A 20031-nucleotide genomic window follows, 5' to 3' on the forward strand; every position below is an offset into this window, starting at 1 on the left:
CCGTAACATGAATAAAACAACCACTTGAAGCTGTTTGAGTTATAGTGAAGAAGGTAACACAAGGAAATAGTTTGAATATGAATGATGTATTGAACTGCTAGTTTTTACAACTGAATTATGTTTGTAGCTACAATGGAAACAACTATATATAGACTAGTAAAGCAAACAACACTAAGAAAAGAAACTACACTAAGTAAGCACTAGCTAAGAAAAGATAGCACTAACAATAACACTAAGAAAAGAAGCTGCTGCACTAAGTAAGTACTAAGAAAAGATAACACTAACAATAGCACTAAGTAGACAACACTAACAATACTCCCCCTCAAGCTGGATCGAGAGAATCTTTTGAACCAAAGTTGAACAATAGACGATGGAACTGAGCAGTAGGCAACACTTTGGTGAACACATCGGCTAGTTGATCAGAAGAACGCACAAACGAAGTGGTCAGAATTTTGTTTTGGACTTGATTTCGAATGAAATGACAATCCACTTCGATATGCTTGGTACGTTCGTGAAAGACAGGGTTCGCAGCTATGTGCATTGCTGCTTGATTGTGACAGTGTAAAGTGTAACGACCCCAAAATTTCGAGCTTAAAAACTCAAAATTCTAAAGTCGTTAAACACCAAATAATCTCAAATAAATCGAAATCATTAAAGCGTAACAGCGGATCACATCTGAGTTTAAAATATAACTCAGTCAAGCCGATTATTACAAACCCAAATGATAATTCAACATATAACAAATGGAATTGTATAATCCTCACAACAACCTCACAAATAAAATCACACCAAATCACACACACAATCCACGCTGGAACCTCACCACGACTGGATGCGATCGACTTCGAGTCTTCGGAGTCGTCACTCAATCACCACTACTCAGCACCTGCGGAAGTATCCCCTACACCATTGAAATTGGTGCACCGGGATTGCAACACAAACCCGGTAAGCTTTACAGCTCGTATGAGTAAAATATTAAAATAACTCTCGTCTCATAAAAGACACAACTCCACATCAACACAGTATAATGAAAATCATGAGAAAACGAGCAACCCATCTGGTTACTCTAATACTTTCACAAAATGGTAACTAATGAGCGCTGGTACACATCCGTTACCCCTCACTTAGTATACCGCTGATGTTGGGTAACCACCCGCCACCCAACATCCAAAACAAGCTGAGTACCCATGAGCAGATAACCACCCGTTACCTCCATGCAGTACTATGGCAGACAGACTAGAGCTCTAACTGTGTCGTAACTTTCGTCCGGCCAAAGGCTAGGTTCCGACTTGCCTCACATGTACAATAATCTCACATCATATTGTACCACACATCACGTCCGAAGACAAATCACAATATTTCACATTTTCCGTGATAAAATCACGTACAATAATCACACATCATATTGTACGTTTTAAAACTTTCACGATATATCCACAATAAAAATCATAACAGTATATTATATAGCAAACTATATATATTCGTATTTATTTACCATTTATACAATATATACATAGTCCACTATATCCTATACATGTCATATTTCATAAACACCTGAAAAATTACGTACAATAATCTCACATCATATCATACCATTAAAATCACACATGCACAATTTTTCTGTCACCGAAATGACTATTTTTAATGAATTAATAACAGTATGTAATTTAATGAACTATATATATATATATGTATTTATTACCATTATACTGTATATACGTAGTCCACTAAGTTATATACATGTTATAATTCATTAAATAAACACACTTGCAAAAATGTTGAATCACCACGAGGGTAGATTCGTAATTCAGTGAGATTTTACTCACCTTATCGACTCAAGCGTAAATCCTCAATTCCCGATGATAATTCCTTTCCTAGATTAATGATCACCTTAAAAGAATAAGAAAAGAATTTAGAATCGTTTCGTAAACCTTTAAATGCCAAAACAGTAATAAACGGTTACTGTTAAGCAATTTTTGGTTTATACGAAGTTACTGTTCACTGTTCACTATTCACGGTTACTGTACAATACTCAATTAATACGTATTTCCGTACGTATAAGTACTATATACGTATTTCTGTACGTATAAGTACTATATATGTATTTCTGTACGTATAAATAATATATACGTATTTCTGTACGTATAATTATTATGTACGTATTTCTGTACGTATAAATATTAAATACGTATTTCTGTACATATAAATAATAATACGTATTTCTGTATGTATAAATATTAATACGTATTTCTGTACGTATAAATATTAATACGTATTCCTGTACGTATAAATATTAATACGTATTTCTGTACGTATACGTACGATTTAAATGTAAATACAAACTCAGTAAATAAAATTTACTAAATTACCCTTTTACAAATTACTTTTTTACATTTACTGAAAGTAATTTATAATTACATTTACCCAAGGTAAAATTTAATTACATTTACCGTAGTAAATAAAAATTACATTTACATTTACCGTAACACAGTAAATTACCAAAATACCCTTTCAGTCAAAACTAATTACACCGCCTCACACGGCGGCGCGTGTGGCACACGCGCCACCTCCGGCCGGCCGCGTGTGGGGCCCACGCGCCGACACTCCCAACAGCGCGTGTTGCGCCACCGCCGCCGCCAAACCTCTCCCCTTCCTTCCTCCGCCCTTCCCACGGCCTCACGCCGCCCCTAGGCTACTCTACGCACTCACACGCGCCGCCTAAGGCGGCGGTGCTTCACTCTCCTCCATACCTCCGAAACTCTTCCAAATCAATCCCTAAATCCTCCCAAATACTCCCAATCATCATACAATCACACTCAAACGTCAAATTCATCAATTCATACCTAGATTAAACCGTGGAGGCTTCGATTTTTCGTTGGTGAAGCTTGAGGCAGTCGACGTCGATCTCGAAAGGAGGTGAGGCCGCGTGGTGAATGGAGGTTCAGGCCTTGTCGTGGAGGGCTCCGGGAGCAAGGGAAGGAGGAGGCGTGCCCTCCTTGAGCACAGAGTCGGCGAAGGAGCTCGGGGCGAGCGATGAAGGTCTCGACGGCGAGTTCGTGTGTCGCAAGCTCGGGGGGTTGGAGAGGGAAGCGGTGCGGTGCTTCCTGGCTAGGCGGTGACAATCACGTCTCCCTGTGAAGGGAGATCGGAGGTGAGGCCGAGAGTGAGAGGGAGAGGGATCGAGGAGAAAGAGAGAGGAAGAGAGAGAGAGGGAGAGCGGCGGGATGAGAGAGAAGAGAGAGAAAGGGTTTCTGATTATGGAAACCCTAATTCCATAATTATCTATTTATACTAGTTTCCAAATCGGAAACTAACTTCCGATGTTAATAACTTTTACCTCCGACGTCCGATTCGAACGCGTCACATATCCACGAACTCGTATCGACGAGCTCTACAACTTCTGTGAAGAAAGTTTTCACAACCGAGCGACGAAATAAAAGTCGATAAATTCGTTCGGAAACGTAACGTTTTCTTATGAAACGTTCTCGGAACGTTTCCGTTCCCGTTTCGTAACGTTTGCAAGTAATCATATTCGGTTTAAATCAAACTTCACAACTTAATAGAATTTAATTCAATCAAATATCGTTTAAAAACGAGGGTTATTACATAAAGTGATAGGATTCTTGCACTTGACACCAAGATCTTGAAGAATAGCCTTCAGCCATATCAATTCACATGCAGTAGAGGCCATTGCCCTATACTCAGCTTCTGCACTTGATCTTGCCACCACTGACTGTTTTTTACTCTTCCATGTGACTAAGTTTCCACCTACAAATGTGCAAAAACCAGTCGTAGACTTTCGATCAAGGGTGTTGCCTGCCCAATCAGAGTCAGAAAAACCTTCCAAGACAAAATGACCATTATTTTTCATAAACACTCCCTTAGTCACTGTGCCCTTGAGATACCTTAGAATTCGTTTGACCAAATGCATGTGTGTAGATGTAGGAGCATGCATGAACTGACTCACCAAGCTAACAGCATATGAAATATCTGGTCGTGTAATTGTGAGGTATATGAGTTTACCAACCAATCTTTGATATTCTGAGATGTGAGGGAGAGGATCACCTGATGCTTCAATATCAAATTTGCTTGGAAGAGGGGTAGGAGTTGAACTGCTAGCCTTCATGTTAGTTTCTTCCAGTAGCTCAACAATATATTTCCTTTGATTGAGAAACAAGCCAAAGGGTGATTGATCCATTTCAATTCCTAAAAAGTACCTCAGTGCACCAAGATCTTTAATGGCAAACTTGGTATGCAAGGTACCTTTAAGAGACTGAATTTCTTCATTACTGTCACCAGTGATAATTAAATCATCCACATAGACGAGAACAATGAGTCTTCCAAAAGTACCAGTTCTGACAAACATAGATGAATCAGCCATGCTCCTTTTAAAACCACATTCAAGAAGCACAGAGCTGAGTTTAGAATACCAAGCTCTTGGGGATTGTTTAAGACCATATATAGCCTTATGCAATTTGCACACAACCCCAGCTTCATTTGCTTGATGATGCCCTGGAGGCAGGCGCATATACACATCTTCTTCTAACTCTCCATGCAAAAATGCATTCTTAACATCCATTTGAAACAAGGACCAACCAGAATTGACAGCCACATATAACAATACACGAACAGTGTTCATTTTAGCAACTGGTGCAAATGTTTCCTTATAATCAACTCCAAACGTTTGAGTAAAACCACGAGCTACTAACCTTGCCTTGTGTCTCTCAATTCTGCCATCTGAATGAAACTTGATTTTGTAGATCCATCTGGCTCCAACTACCTTGTGGCCTTTTGGCAATTGAACAATACTCCAAGTATTATTTTCATGGAGTGCTCGAAGTTCATCTTGCATAGCCTTTCTCCACACTGGTGACTGATTGGCCTCTTCAAATGATCTAGGCTCAGTGGTGTCACACAACTTGTTAAGAAAAACTGAATGGTGAGCTGACACATTGTTTAGAGTAGCAATATTACCAAGAGTATGTAGAGAAGTGGGAGTTTCAAAACCAAATCTCACATTTGGTTTCCTAGTTCGACTAGGATACCTTCTTTCTGGTGGATCTGCCACATTGTTCTCGACGTCAGGCTCAGTGACTGCAACTGGATCAGGTTCAACATCTTCAGGTTGATTAACTACAACATCCTCGATGACCTCATCAACATCATGAACAGCTGAAGAGGGTTGATCAATGCAGTGATCATCATTTGGAGCTATAGTGTGAGGGACATGAACCTCACTAGGTATAACTGGCTGAGGAGCTGCAGATTCAAATAGCTCCCCCTGAAGATCATTATCTTTAGCATGAAAGAATGGTTGTGTTTCATCAAATCTCACATCTCTGGAGACAAACAACTTCCTTAATTGAGAATCATAACACTTGTATCCCTTATGTGATGAGGAGTAGCCAAGAAAAACACACTTGATGGCTCTTGGATCTAGCTTGTCTTGATTCTTGGCATGAGTGTGAACATAACACACACAACCAAAGACTTTGAGATGATCAATGTTTATTTTTCTTCCTTTGAGAACCTCAAATGGTGATTGGAAGTTAAGAACTCGACTAGGAAGTCGATTAATGAGATATGCAGCTGTGTGAATTGCTTGAGACCAGTATTTCTTAAGAACATGAGCATGAAGCATAAGAGCTCTAGTCTTCTCCAACAAATCTCGATTTTTTCTTTCTGAAAGACCATTTTGTTGAGGTGTACCTACACAACTTGTTTGATGGAGAATGTCTTGTGAACTTAAGTAATTTTGCATGACTTTGGATGTGTATTCAGTCCCATTATCGGATCTTAATATGCAAATATTTGAAGAAAAATGAGTTTTGACCAGATTATGAAAGTCTTGGAAAGATTGAAACACTTCACTCTTTGATTTTAGGAGATAAAAAAACGTAGTTCTTGTAAAATCATCGATAAAAGTTATATAAAATCGATAGCCATCAAAAGACTCTACCCTTGCAGGTCCCCAAACATCCGTGTGAACTAACTCAAAAGCTCGAGATGTTTTTGAACTAGAACTAGGAAAAGGCAATCTGGTAGATTTGGACTTATGACAAGTCTCACATTCATGAGTGATTTTATAAGAATTAGGAAACAGAAATGACATGACATTTGATGAAGGGTGAGCTAATCTCATGTGCCACAGATTTGGAAGAGGAATGAGGCTTGTATCTGCAGCAAGACTTTGATGAAAACTTGAAGAAGCTGAAATGTAGTAAAGGCCATTTAGGAAAAACCCTTCACCAATCTTCTGTTTTGAAATACGATCCTGAAACACATCACTATTAGTTGAGAAAAAAACATAACAATCAAGAGCATGAGTGATTTTTCCAACTGAGAGTAGTTTGAATGGGAATGAGGGAACAATCATGACATATGAGTACTTATGATGTAATAACCCTCGTATTCAAACAATATTTGAAATTGAATTTAATTTTATTAAGTTGTGAAATTTAATTAGAATGGATGAGATTGTTTACGACGTTATGAAACGAGTAACGGATACGTTATCGGAACGTTTAATTCAAAAAAACGTTACATTTCCGAACGTTTATATCGACTTTTAATCCGTTGCTCGGTTGTGAAAACTTTCTTCACGGAAGTTGTAGAGCTCGTCGATACGAGTTCGTGGATATGTGACGCATTCGAATCGGACGTCGGAGGTAAAAGTTATTAACGTCGGAAGTTAGTTTCCGATTTGGAAACGAGTATAAATAGAATGTTTTGTGTTTAGGGTTTCCACTTTTGGAAACCCTCAGTTCTCTCCGCCTCCCTCTCACTTTTCTCTCTCTTCCCTCTCGTTTTCTCTCCCTCTCGATACTCTCTCCCGAGACCTTCGGCCTCCCTCCCCGATCTCCACCACCGCACGTCCGTGAGGCACACCGCCGGCACCACGAGCGTCGCACGGCACCCTGCGGTCAACCCCGAGCTCGACACGCCACCCCACGCAGCGCCGGAGCTCCACCAGCTACCCCGAGATTCGGCAGAAAACGTCTCCTTCATGGGTGCATCTCCGGCGACTCACCAATGGTCCTAGAGCTTCGTCGAGGTAAGGGTTTTACTATATTGATGGATTGGTGTGGCTAATTGATGTTTTGGGAGGTTTTGATGGTGGATTGGAAGAGGAGAAACGGAGGAGGAAGGAGGAGAGGTACGGTTGCCTTAGGCGGCGCGTGGAGCGTGTTGAAGGGGGGCTAAGCACGGTGTGATGCCGTGTGGAGGTGGCGGAGGAAGAGAGAAGAGGTTTGGTGGTGGCGGTGGCGCTATACGCGCCGTGGTTAGCCTCGGCGCGTGGGCCCCACGCGCGGCCGGCCGGAGGTGGCGCGTGTGCCACACGCGCCGCCGTGTGAGGCGGTGTAAACAGTTTTGACAGAAGGGTATTTTGGTAATTTACTGTGTACGGTAAAAGTAAATGTAATTTTTATTTACTGCGGTAAATGTAATTAAGTTTTACCTACGGTAAATGTAATTATAAATTACTTTCAGTAATTGTAAAAAGTAATTTGTAAAAAGGGTAATTTAGTAAATTTTATTTACTGAATTTGTATTTACATTAAATCGTACGTATACGTACAGAAATACGTATTAATATTTATACGTACAGAAATACGTATTAATATTTATACGTACAGAAATACGTATTAATATTTATACGTACAGAAATACGTATTAATAATTATACGTACAGAAATACGTATTATTATTTATACGTACAGAAATACGTATTTAATATTTATACGTACAGAAATACGTATTAATTGAGTATTGTACAGTAACCGTGAATAGTGAACAGTGAACAGTAACTTCGTATAAACCAAAATTGCTGAACAGTAACCGTATATTACTGTTTTGGCATTTAAAGGTTTACGAAACGATTCTAAATGCTGTTTTTTTTTTATCTTTTTAAGGTGATCGCTAAATCGAGGAAATGGATTATTATCGGAAATTGAGGATTACGCTCAAGTCAATAAGGTGAGTAAAATCTCACTGAATTACGAATCTACCCTCGTGGTGATTCAACATTTTTGCAAGTGTGTTTATTTAATGAATTACAACATGTATATAACTTAGTGGACTACGTATATATAGTATAATGGTAATAAATACATATATATATATAGTTCATTAAATTACATACTGTTATTAATTCATTAAAAATAGTCATCTCGGTGACAGAAAAATTGTGCATGTGTGATTTTAATGGTACGATATGATGTGAGATTATCGTACGTAATTTTTCAGGTGTTTATGAAATATGACATGTATATGATATAGTGGACTATGTATATATTGTATAAATGGTAAATAAATACAAATATATATAGTTTGCTATATAATATACTGTTATGATTTTTATTATGATATATTGTGAAAGTTTTAAAACGTACAATATGATGAGTGATTATTGTACATGATTTTATCTCGGAAAATGTGAAATATTGTGATTTGTCTTCGGACGTGATGTGTGGTACAATATGATGTGAGATTATTGTACATGTGAGGCAAGTCGGAACCTAGCCTTTGGCCGGGCGAAAGTTACGATACAGTTAGAGCTCTAGTCTGTCTGCCATAGTACTGCATGGAGGTAACGGGTGGTTATCTGCTCATGGGTACTCAGCTTGTTTTGGATGTTGGGTGGCGGGTGGTTACCCAACATCAGCGGTATACTAAGTGAGGGGTAACGGATGTGTACCAGCGCTCATTAGTTACCATTTTGTGAAAGTATTAGAGTAACCAGATGGGTTGCTCGTTTTCTCATGATTTTCATTATACTGTGTTGATGTGGAGTTGTGTCTTTTATGAGACGAGAGTTATTTTAATATTTTACTCATACGAGCTGTAAAGCTTACCGGGTTTGTGTTGCAATCCCGGTGCACCAATTTCAATGGTGTAGGGGATACTTCCGCAGGTGCTGAGTAGTGGTGATTGAGTGACGACTCCGAAGACTCGAAGTTGATCGCATCCAGTCGTGGTGAGGTTCCAGCGTGGATTGTGTGTGTGATTTGGTGTGATTTTATTTGTGAGGTTGTTGTGAGGATTATACAATTCCATTTGTTATATGTTGAATTATCATTTGGGTTTGTAATAATCGGCTTGACTGAGTTATATTCTAAACTCAGATGTGATCCGCTGCGACATTTAAATGATTTCGATTTCATTGAGATTATTGTTGTGTTTAACGATTTTAAGATTTTGAGTTTGAAGCTCGAAATTTTAGGGTCGTGACATTTGGTATCAGAGCCACTCTGCCGTGTGGTGCGAGTGTGCCGACGAGGGCGTCGGACTCCCAAGGGGGGTGGATTGTAATATCCCACATCGACCAACGGAGAGGGGATGATGCGTCTTATATGTACATGCCCACCTCTATCTAACGCGAGGCCTTTTGGGGGCTCAATGGCTTCGGAGGAGAGGAGAACTCCGAAGTTAAGCATGTTTGGCCCAGGGCAATCCCAGGATGGGTGACCCGCTGGGAAGGTGCTTCTGAGCTCCCAAAAACAAAACCGTGAGGGCTATGCCCAAAGCGGACAATATCGTGTTACGGCGGAGCGGTCTGGGTCGTGACATATGATTAGAGAAAACCTTAAGTCTACCATTTCCTAAGATTAGAACTTTCTTTCCATTTGCAACTGACACATGTGATGGCGATTTGAAAGTGTGAAAATCTTCTAAATGGGATGCATCATTAGACATATGATCTGATGCGCCAGAATCCACAATCCAAAAGTCATTATTCTTGCACAAATCTAAGGCAGTGGAAATTGCACAAATGATACCTGGAATCTCCTCTTGCCCTGCAATATTTGAATCAGCAAGATAGCCTGCAAACTTGCCAAGCATGGCAGTAGCCCCCTCACTGTCATAGTTGCCTTGTCTCTGTTGAATAAAAGCTGCAAACTCATTGATGAGATTGATGGGATTTGCAGTGAAATTGTTGAGATCTTGTGAGTTAGAAGAGCTGCAACTTGTTTGATTAGCCTTAGGAGTATAGACAGGTCTAAATTGTCCCCTCGAGCTTTCATGAAACTTGTTCTTCAACTCAGGATGAAGAATCCAGCAAGTTTTCTTCACATGACCTACTCCAGTCCTTCCAATCTTTTCACAGTGTGTGCATTTCAGATCTGGGCGTCTGCCTCGATATGGTCTGTTGTTGCTAGCAAAAGCTCTAGCATCAACAGCCCTCTCCTCTCTTTCAACAACAGCAACTTCAGCATTTTTCATCACCTTCCTTCTTGTCTCTTCTCTTTGAATGGTGGTTCTCACATTGAGAAGAGTATGCAGCTCTGGTGACATGAGAAGATGACTCTTGATATCCTCATATTCAGCTCCAAGGCTAGCAAGAAGCTCCAATATTTTATCTTCCTCTTGTCTCTTCAAAAGTATAGCTCTCTCAGTGGTAAAGGGCCTGTAGATCTCGAGCTCATTCCATTTTGCAGTTAATTTGCCAAGATGTTCAGTGAAGGTTAGATTACCTTGTCGAAGATCAGCCAGCTCCCTCTTGATTTGGAACACTCTAGCACTGTTGTTTAGATCTCCATACATGCCCTTGATTGCATTCCACATGTCAAGAGCACTTTCTGAGTATTGAAAGATTGATTGCAGCCTTGGTTCCATGGAGTTGATGATCCATGACCTGACCAGTTGATCTTGAGAAAGCCAAGCATCATACTCAGCATCGGAAGTAATGGGCTTCTTTGCTTCCTCGTTAATGTAATTTGTCCTCTGCCTTCCTCCTATAGCCAAAGTCATGGCATTGGCCCATTGAATGTAATTGAACTCATTGAGCAAGGTAGAGGTGAGACGAGATGATGTGTTAGAGTCAATGACATCTTTGAAATCAGATGAAGAGTTTCCTACAAGCTTATCCCCTCCGGCCATGATGAAATGATAATCAGAAACAGCAGCAGGTCCTATGAGGATCACTGCTCTGATACCATGAAGAAGGTAACACAAGGAAATAGTTTGAATATGAATGATGTATTGAACTGCTAGTTTTTACAACTGAATTATGTTTGTAGCTACAATGGAAACAACTATATATAGACTAGTAAAGCAAACAACACTAAGAAAAGAAACTACACTAAGCAAGCACTAGCTAAGAAAAGATAGCACTAACAATAACACTAAGAAAAGAAGCTGCTGCACTAAGTAAGTACTAAGAAAAGATAGCACTAACAATAACACTAACAATAGCACTAAGTAGACAGCACTAACAATATATAGACTTATAGGAAGTATCAGCATATTAGGTATTAGACTATTAGAGAACACAGTATATCTTTCCAATGCAAAATGCCGCAAAAACTTTGTTGGTTAATCTAGCTTCTAGGTGATGGGAAGAGCTGCAAGCATGTAAATAACTAAATACCACAGATAACAGATACTAGGGCATGTGAAACATGATTTTCTACTAAAGTAGGCTCATGTAAGCTTGTGAATAACTTTCAGATCAAAATATGTTACAGTATATGAATCCATACTGGATCTTGATGCTTTTCTACTTAAAGGAGACATTAATTTGATCACCAGTAAAAGAGATAAAAAAAATATGCATATATTCTTTTATCCTTTCAAATTTGATCAGCACAAATAAAAGGTCTAATATATCATCCTCTGTATGTCACTATGGAGTATTTTTCCCCACGTTTTTTCACTACAACATAGATTAATTATGTCTCAGTATTAGTTCTCTTAGTTCTTTCTTTTGCTCTTTGGAAGAGTGGAGGAGTCTTTAATCCACTCTCAGTGGGATGACTGCAAGCATAATTCTGCGGATCTTTTTGTTACAGGATGTAAACGTGCTTAATTACAAAGGTTCTGTTGCATGAGAAATTTGGAGAGAGCATATTCGGTTTTACATGGTAGGGTCGGAGGTCAAGGAGTCTGATAATTTGGTTAATTACAAAGGTTCTGTTGCATGAGAAATTTATGGTAGCAAACATATAGGCACCATGGTAAACTGGTTAAGCTCAGTTGCAAAGTTCTCAGTAATCAGGGTTGCAAGTTGAATGCTCTTGCTACAGTTGATGTCAATGGGGCTGACTCTATCCTTCTGCTTCTATATTAGTTTCTACTGAGTTGATGGCTATACAGAGTGGCTTTTAGTTCGTCATTTATGCTAGTATCCTTCCTGTTGTGGGTGAAGTAGAATGTTTTGAGGTGTGGTGATCAGTTCTGGTTCTGAAGTACCCAATGTTTGACCAGCATCCCTCATTTGGTGATCGAACTACAGATTGGATACACTATATATGATTGTATCTCGAGCACGTCTCATTCTGAGGGCTGGGTCAAGCATCAAACGTCAAGTTGCTTATTAGCTGAATCTGCACGACTGGTCATCTCTAAATTATTATGCTTCTCGTATCCAACATTCTAACTGATTATGTTTCAAGCATCGGACCTCGAAAGAAGTCTGGTGTTTTCCTGAGGGGAGAGATGCTGGACTTAAAGCTTTCAAATCTTTCCGAGTGGAAGATCTAAATACATGTAGAAAATCTGGAAAGGTAATGCTAGTACTGGCGAATACATGCAACATAGTGTGAGGGTGTGAGACTGTTAGGATCAACCCTGCTTCAGGATTTCTGATCGATGAGCTTGGTTTTGAATATGCTTCTTGACTTTGTAACCATAAATATTGTCATCCTACATCAAAAGACGTCAATCTTTTTGATCGAGCTTCGGATGAAATTATGGTTGAATCCTACATGTCTCAAGAATCACGAGTTTAGAACCACTTGCTCTTGAGTTTGTTTCCAATAATGAGAACCAAGAAGCACACAAAGAATGATATGCGCTTATTACCAAATAATAGTTATATGCTGCATACTAGCTTTGAGTTTATGTTTATAACTTCTTGTCTAATGTCGTTATCAGCGGATTGGTATGTAATGACTATTTAGGCCACATAAATATTTATAAAACCTAATGGTTTCTCATAAAAAAAACACCCAAGAATTGAGGCCGAAAACTTTGGAAAAGATTCTTATGGTACAAATTCTCTTGCAGTCTAGCTCCTTCATCCGGTCGAATATTTCACGAACAATTTTTTATGTCAAATTCTTGGATCAAAGTGGAATAGGTTTTCATGTAGTCGTGCTAACTCCAAAGGTTACAGACCCTGAAATGGCTTTAGCAACTCATATGCGATCTCAGTGGTCTGTACATTCTTAAAACTGTTTCTCAATTAGCAACAAGCTATGAAGCACGAACACGCCATTTGGGCCAACCCAACGCGAACGAAGTTTTTCTAGAAACAACATAAGCCTCAAATGGAATAACATAACTCTCTGGCCCACTTGGAACTTTTTTCCTCTAATCATTTTGTCATGGTAAGCACGGGTTTTCTCCTTGTAAATCCACGAAGCATCGTAAGCCTCATTCCTAATCTCCTCAAGCTCATTGAGCTGTAACTTTCAATGTAGACCTGCTTCATCCAAACTCATGTTGAACTTCTTCACCGCCCACCATGCTCTGTGCTCTAACTCCACTGGAAGGTGACATGCCTTCCCATACACCAATCTGAATAGTGACATCCCAATAGGCGTCTTGTACGCGGTCCTGTAGGCCCATAATGCATCATCCAACCGATCACTTCAATCCTTCCTTGTTGGACCTACAATTTTCTCCAGAATTCCCTTGATTTCTCTGTTGGACACTTCTGCCATGCCACTTGTCTGAGGATGATATGGTGTCGAAACTTTGTAGGTCACTCCATACTTGTTGAGAAATGCCTCAATTGTCCGGTTGCAGAAATAAGAACCTCCATCACTTATCAAAACACGTGGTACTCCAAACCTGCAAAATATGTTAGTTCTCAAGATAGAGCGTTATTTAAAACGTCTATAATAAACCCTGTAAGTTACTAGAATAAGTAAGTTATTAGAATATGAAAGTTCATTTAGGAAAATTTCGCAAAAAGAGTTTCAGTTCAAGTAAGACTTTCTTAAATGATACGTTTCCTAGTCTAATAAGGATTCCTGCTGCAAGAATGACTCTCAAAATATCGCCAATGCGACCAAAACGTAGAAAGATGAAGACTCCTACTCCAACTAGGTTTCCTAGTCCTACAAGGATTCCTAGTGCAAACTAGGACTCTAGACCAATTCTGCGTTTTTAACTCATGTAAGCACAAAAAATGCATCCAATACCTCCTAAGACTCTTACTACGACTTAATGATTTAATAGTACAACAATAAGGGCTAAACAAAGTACAAATGGAGGTAAAAACATGTTAAGAACGTCGCACCAATTGCTCCTATCAAGAATCTCTTCATCCACAAAATTTCTTTGCAGGCTTTTGTAGCTTCTACGAACTCGGCTTGTGTAGTTGACAAAGCGACACATTTTTGTAGCTTTGATTTCCATGAGACAGCTCCCCCTGAAAATGTAATCAGGTATTCGGATGTACACTTTCTCAAGTCAACATCTCCATCCATATCTGCATCTGTGTAGCCAATCAGTTCAGAGTCCCCACTTCCAAAACATAAACCTATTTTGGAAGTACTTTTGAGATATTTGAGAATCCACTTCACAGCATTCCAATGCTCTTTACCTGGATTAGACAGATATCGACTAACTACACCAACTGCGTATGTTATGTCTGGTCTTGTACACACCATAGCGTATATCAGACTTCCTACCACTGAGGCATATGACACGTTTGCCATTTCTTCCTCCTCTTTCTCACTTGGAGGACTCTGCTTTGAACTGAGCTTAAAGTGACTAGCAAGTGGAGTAGCAACTGGATTTGCTTTCTCCATGTTGAACCGCTTCAATACTTTCTCGATATATTTTTCTTGTGATAACCACAACTTCTCATTTTCTCGATCATGGATAATATTCATACCAAGAATCTACTTTGCGGGTCCCAAGTCTTTTTATGGCAAAAGACTTAATGAGCTCTTTCTTTAGTTTGCTAATCTTGTCAGCATTTGGTCTTACGATCAACATGTCATCAACATACAAGAGTAGTATGATGAATTCACCACTTGAGAATTTCTTCACAAATACACAATGGTCTGAAGTTGTCCTCTGAAATCCTTGCTCGATCATGAAGGAATCAAACTTCTTGTACCATTGTCGCGACGCCTGCTTTAGTCCATACAAACTCTTTTTTAGTTTGCAGACTAGATTTTCTTGGATTTTGACTTTGAATCCTTTTGGCTGCTCCATGTAAATTTCCTCTTCAAGGTCACTGTGAAGGAAAACCGTCTTCACATCAAGCTGTTCAATCTCCAGATTTAAACTTGCAGCCAAACCAAGTACCATCCAGATAGATGTCATCTTCACCACGAGCGAGAAAATTTCTTCAAAGTCAATTCTCTTCTTCTGACCGAAACCTTTAACGACCAACCTTGCCTTGTATCTAGGTCGTAAGCTATTATCTTCAGTCTTCAGTCTGTACACCCGTTTGTTTATGAGTGCTCTTTTACCTTTCGGTAACTCCACCAGCTCATAAGTCTGGTTCTGATGCAAGGATTGCATCTCTTCTTGCATGGCTTCAAACCACTCCCCCTTGTGGTCATCAATCAGAGTTTCTTCATAAGACTCTGGTTCTCCTCCATCTGTGAGAGTAACAAACTCATTTGGAGGGTATCTCTTAGAGGTTCTACGTTCCTTGGTTGATCTGCTAGGGCCTTGTGCCTCTTCCTCATCATCAGTTGTATCATCAACTGAACCATAAATTATTCCATTATCTGCTGCATCATCGACATCTCCAGCTTCCCTCCTGATACCTTGCTTCATCGGCAAAGAAAATTTATCCGAACTGATTGGATATTGTATGGATTTCTTAGGCTTCTCAGTTTTCTAAGTATCTTCGATGTTCTGATCTTCGAAGAAGAAAACATCTCTGTTTCTGACAATATTCTTATTGACAGAATCCCACAGCCTGTACCCATATTCTTCATTTCCATATCCCAGAAATATGCATTCTTTCGTCTTGCTGTCGATCTTCGATCTTTCATCTCTGGGATTATGAACAAATGCTTTGCAGCCAAATAACTTCAAATGATTGTACGAGACGTCCTTTCCGGTCCAAAACCTGTTTGGCACGTCACTATTCAATGGAGCTGAGCGCGAAAGGTTGATCACATCAACTGCAACCATTAGAGCTTCACCCCAAAAGCTCTTAGGCAGCTTGGTATGAGATAACATTATTATGATTCTTTCAACAATAGTTATGTTCATCCTCTCAGCCACTTCGTTGTGCTGAGGTGTCTTCGGAACAGATCGTCCGTGCTTAATTCTATTACTTTTGCAGTAGTGTCTGAACGCCCCCATGTACTCTCCCCCGTTATCAGTGCGTATGCATTTCAAAGTTCTGCCGGTCTCCCGTTCAACCTTAGCATGAATTTACTTGAATACTTCCTGCACTTTATATTTAGTCCTTAATGCATAAGCCCATACCTTCCGATAATGATCATCAATGAAGGTAACGAAGTATCTTGCACCTCCGAGAGTACTTGTTATCATGGGACCACACACATTAGAATGTACAACATCCAAAACATTGTTATTTCTTGAGGCAGGGAAATAATGGAATGCCGCTCGATGTTGCTTTCCAGCCAAATAATGTGTACATGATTTTAGAGAAATATCTTTAACATTGACCCCAGCCAATACCTCTCTTTTGGTTAGAATAGAAAGTCATTTCTCGCTGATATGACCGAGCCGCTTGTGCCATAGCTCTACCGGCGAATCTTCTGCGAGTGTAACTGCATACCCACTACAGACGTTTGCATATGTCATGTAGAGAGTGTTCCCCTTCTTTCCTCGGGCTAGAATTTATGGACCTCTACTAAGCTTCCACTTTCCATCACCAAAGACGTTTGTGCAGCCTTCATCATTAAGTAGCCATGTGGAGATCAAATTGAGATGCATGTCTGGAACATGTCTCACATCCTTGAGAACTATGTAGTGACTTGTGTTGGTTTCAAGGGAAATATCTCCTCTTCCCACGACCTCGGACAACTTATCATTTCCCATCCTAACATTACCGAAGTATCCGGTATTGTAGGATGTAAAGAACTCCCTTTATGAGGTTACATGAAATGATGCGCCGGAATCGACGACCCAACATGTATCTTGAGATGTCATATTAACATGACCATCTCCATAAATGATGATTACCTCATCTCTATATGAGGTAGCGGTTGTATCTTTGGTACCACCTTTTTCAGCTAGCTCATCTTTGAGCTTCCTGCACTCATTCCTCATATGACCTTTTTAGCCACAGTGATAACATTTGATGTTTTTCTTTGGGCTGGACTTGCCCTTTGACTGATCGTTTCCTTTCCCTCAGTTGTGGAACTTCCGACTGCTTCCACAATTGTTGGTGATGAGGGCTTCTGACTCGGTCGATATTCCTTACTCCTTCCTCCTTGCTTCTTTGTTGAACATACTGTCTTTTACAATGCTTAGTGTAAGAATGCCTTTAGGAGCTGAGTTGCTTAATGACACCACCAAGGTGTCCCAACTGTCTAGCAATGATCTTAGTAACAATAGTGCTTGCAACTCATCATCAAGCACCATCTTCATATTCGTCAATTGATTCACCATGCCTTGGAATTCGCTTAAGTGTTTTGAAATACTACGACCATCCCTGTACTTCATGTTCACTAATCGCCGAATGAATGAGGCTCTATTTTGTGCGGTCTTTCGCTCATCCATGGACTCAAGATTTGTCCACATTGAGTAGGCATTAGTTTCTTGTGCCACATGACGAAAAACACTTTCATCAATCCATTGACGAATTCCTGCAACAACTTTTCTGTTCAAGATGCTCCATTCCACATCGGTCTTACCTGCTGTCTTATCTCCATCATTTTGAAGAGGCTCGTACATATCCTTGATGTAAAGGACATCTTCCATTCTGGGCTTCCAAATGGAGTAATTTGACGATGTCAACTTAACCATTGTTGTCGATGATGACGACGATTTTGCCATTTTGACCACCACCAGATGCCACAGACGATGAGCGCCGGGCTCTGATACCACTTGTTGGGAAAGTAGTGGCTGCCTAATACAAGGCCGATGGATAAATGATTATCCCAAGATCTGACTTTTCCCACCCCTGGTGTGATTAGCGGAAATAGCAACAAAAAAGAAGACACGATATTTAACGAGGTTCGGCAAATAAGCCCATGTCCTCGGGGCAACAATACTACTTTCTTTCACTATACTAAATAATGGGATTACAAGAAACAATTCATTCTAAACTAACTAAAGTGGTAACACACCTCTCTCTCAAGATAAATTTTCTTCTCACTAATTGAGACATTTTTTTCTCTCAAGGTATCTAAGTGAGGATCACACTACTACACATACACTGTAAGGTTTGTATTTTTGCCTTGTTGTGATATATTTGCTGCAATCTTCATGCATTTATATAGGCAAATGGCTTCATGCACCATATTATGCAACTCATGCAAGTAACATGCAATTGGAAGCAAAGTCAAATGTCTTCCTTATTTCATGGTTCAATGTTTGCATGCTCATTAATACATACTTCCTCAATCTTTAAAAATTGCTGCCACTTTCCTCCATCTTCAAATATTGCTGCCACATTCCAACCTATGTTTTTAGGTTTGTTTCTTCATTTTCAAATTATGCTGCACCCCCATGCTATATGAATAGCAAACTAGCCTTGTGTAAGTCAATGGGTCATTAAAACTCTTGCAACATATGCTTATCTCTTATCTCATGTAGTAAATCACCACATGAATTTCTTCCTCCAATTAAGGAGGGACTGACACATCAACAAGTTAGGAGTACATCAACAAGTTAGGAGTAGTAAATTATAGCAAATCCTCTGTTGGTATATATTGGGTATTCCTTTCTTATATATTCAGTTGGGGGGCATAATCAAAGAAAATCCAGACTTCGTAGTTGACTAGCTTCCATCTGCTACCAGAAACTTGGCCAGAATCCAAGCAGGTGCCCCGATTGTAACGACCCTAAAATTTCGAGCCTAAAAACTCAAAATTTCAAAGTCGTTAGAACACCAAAACAATCTCAATGAAATCGAAATCATTTAACGTGCACAACGGATCATCACAGAGTTCTCAATACAACTTAGAAAAACCAATTATTACAACCCAAATTTATAATTCAACATTATAACAATTTGAAATGCATAATCCTCACAACAACCTCACAAGATAGTCACACCAAATCCTTACACAAGCTGGAAGTAAATAACTTCAAGTCCTCTGAGCGGTCCGTCAATTCCCGCTAATCCACACCTGCGGAGTTATCCACTACACTATCGAATTGGTGCACCGGGATTGTAAACACAAACCCGGTAAGCTTTACAGCTCGTATGAGTAAAATGAAAATAAAACTCGCATATTAATATATATACGAAAATCCACAAATCAAACAAATATAAATGCACTCATGAGTCAATGGACGGCCCATCTGGTTGTCCCAAAGAAATATGAAAAGAAGCGCTCATGAGAAATTAAGTAACCCTTCTGGTTACCCAAATGCATTTATAATACGGGTACCAAGAACGTTGGTACACATCTGTTACCCCTCTCGTAATACACCGCCGATATTGGATAGCCACCCGCTACCCAACATCCAAAACAATCTGAGTACCCATGAGCAGATAACCACCCGTTACCTCACATGCAGTACTACGGTAGACAGACTAGAGTTCTAACTATATCGTAACTTTCGCCCGACCAAAGGCTAGGTTCCGACTTGCCAACACGTACAATAATCTCACATCATATTGTACCAAATCAAGTCCGAAGACAAATCAACATTTTAACAATCTCAATGTTAAAATCACGTACAATAATCTTACATCGTATTGTACCAAAAATCAAGTCCGAAGACAAATCAACATTTTAACAATCTCCATGTTAAAATCACGTACAATAATCTCACATCATATTGTACCAAAAATCAAGTCCGAAGACAAATCAACATTTTAACAATCTCCATGTTAAAATCACGTACAATAATCTCACATCATATTGTACAAATCAAAATCACATGCTCGATATATAAATCTCGTCA

The 20031-nt window shown here is 39.5% G+C and overlaps 1 protein-coding gene across 1 annotated transcript; it reads right to left on the bottom strand.

The window, feature by feature from the left end:
• Nucleotides 1-3586: 3586 nt before the first annotated feature.
• LOC126792251 (uncharacterized mitochondrial protein AtMg00810-like) lies at nucleotides 3587-5208 on the bottom strand. The gene has a single exon (XM_050518714.1). The coding sequence runs from the start codon at nucleotides 4850-4852 to the stop codon at nucleotides 3587-3589; it is 1266 nt and encodes a 421-aa protein (XP_050374671.1). The 5' UTR covers nucleotides 4853-5208.
• Between the last annotated feature and the right edge of the window lie 14823 nt (nucleotides 5209-20031).

The sequence above is a fragment of the Argentina anserina genome, chromosome 4 (assembly GCF_933775445.1).
Source record: "Argentina anserina chromosome 4, drPotAnse1.1, whole genome shotgun sequence".
Taxonomy (NCBI): domain Eukaryota; kingdom Viridiplantae; phylum Streptophyta; class Magnoliopsida; order Rosales; family Rosaceae; genus Argentina; species Argentina anserina.

Bases quoted from the DNA above. Each gene is read 5' to 3' on its own strand.
- LOC126792251 (XM_050518714.1), bottom strand. From the start codon at position 4,852: ATGCAAGATGAACTTCGAGCACTCCATGAAAATAATACTTGGAGTATT.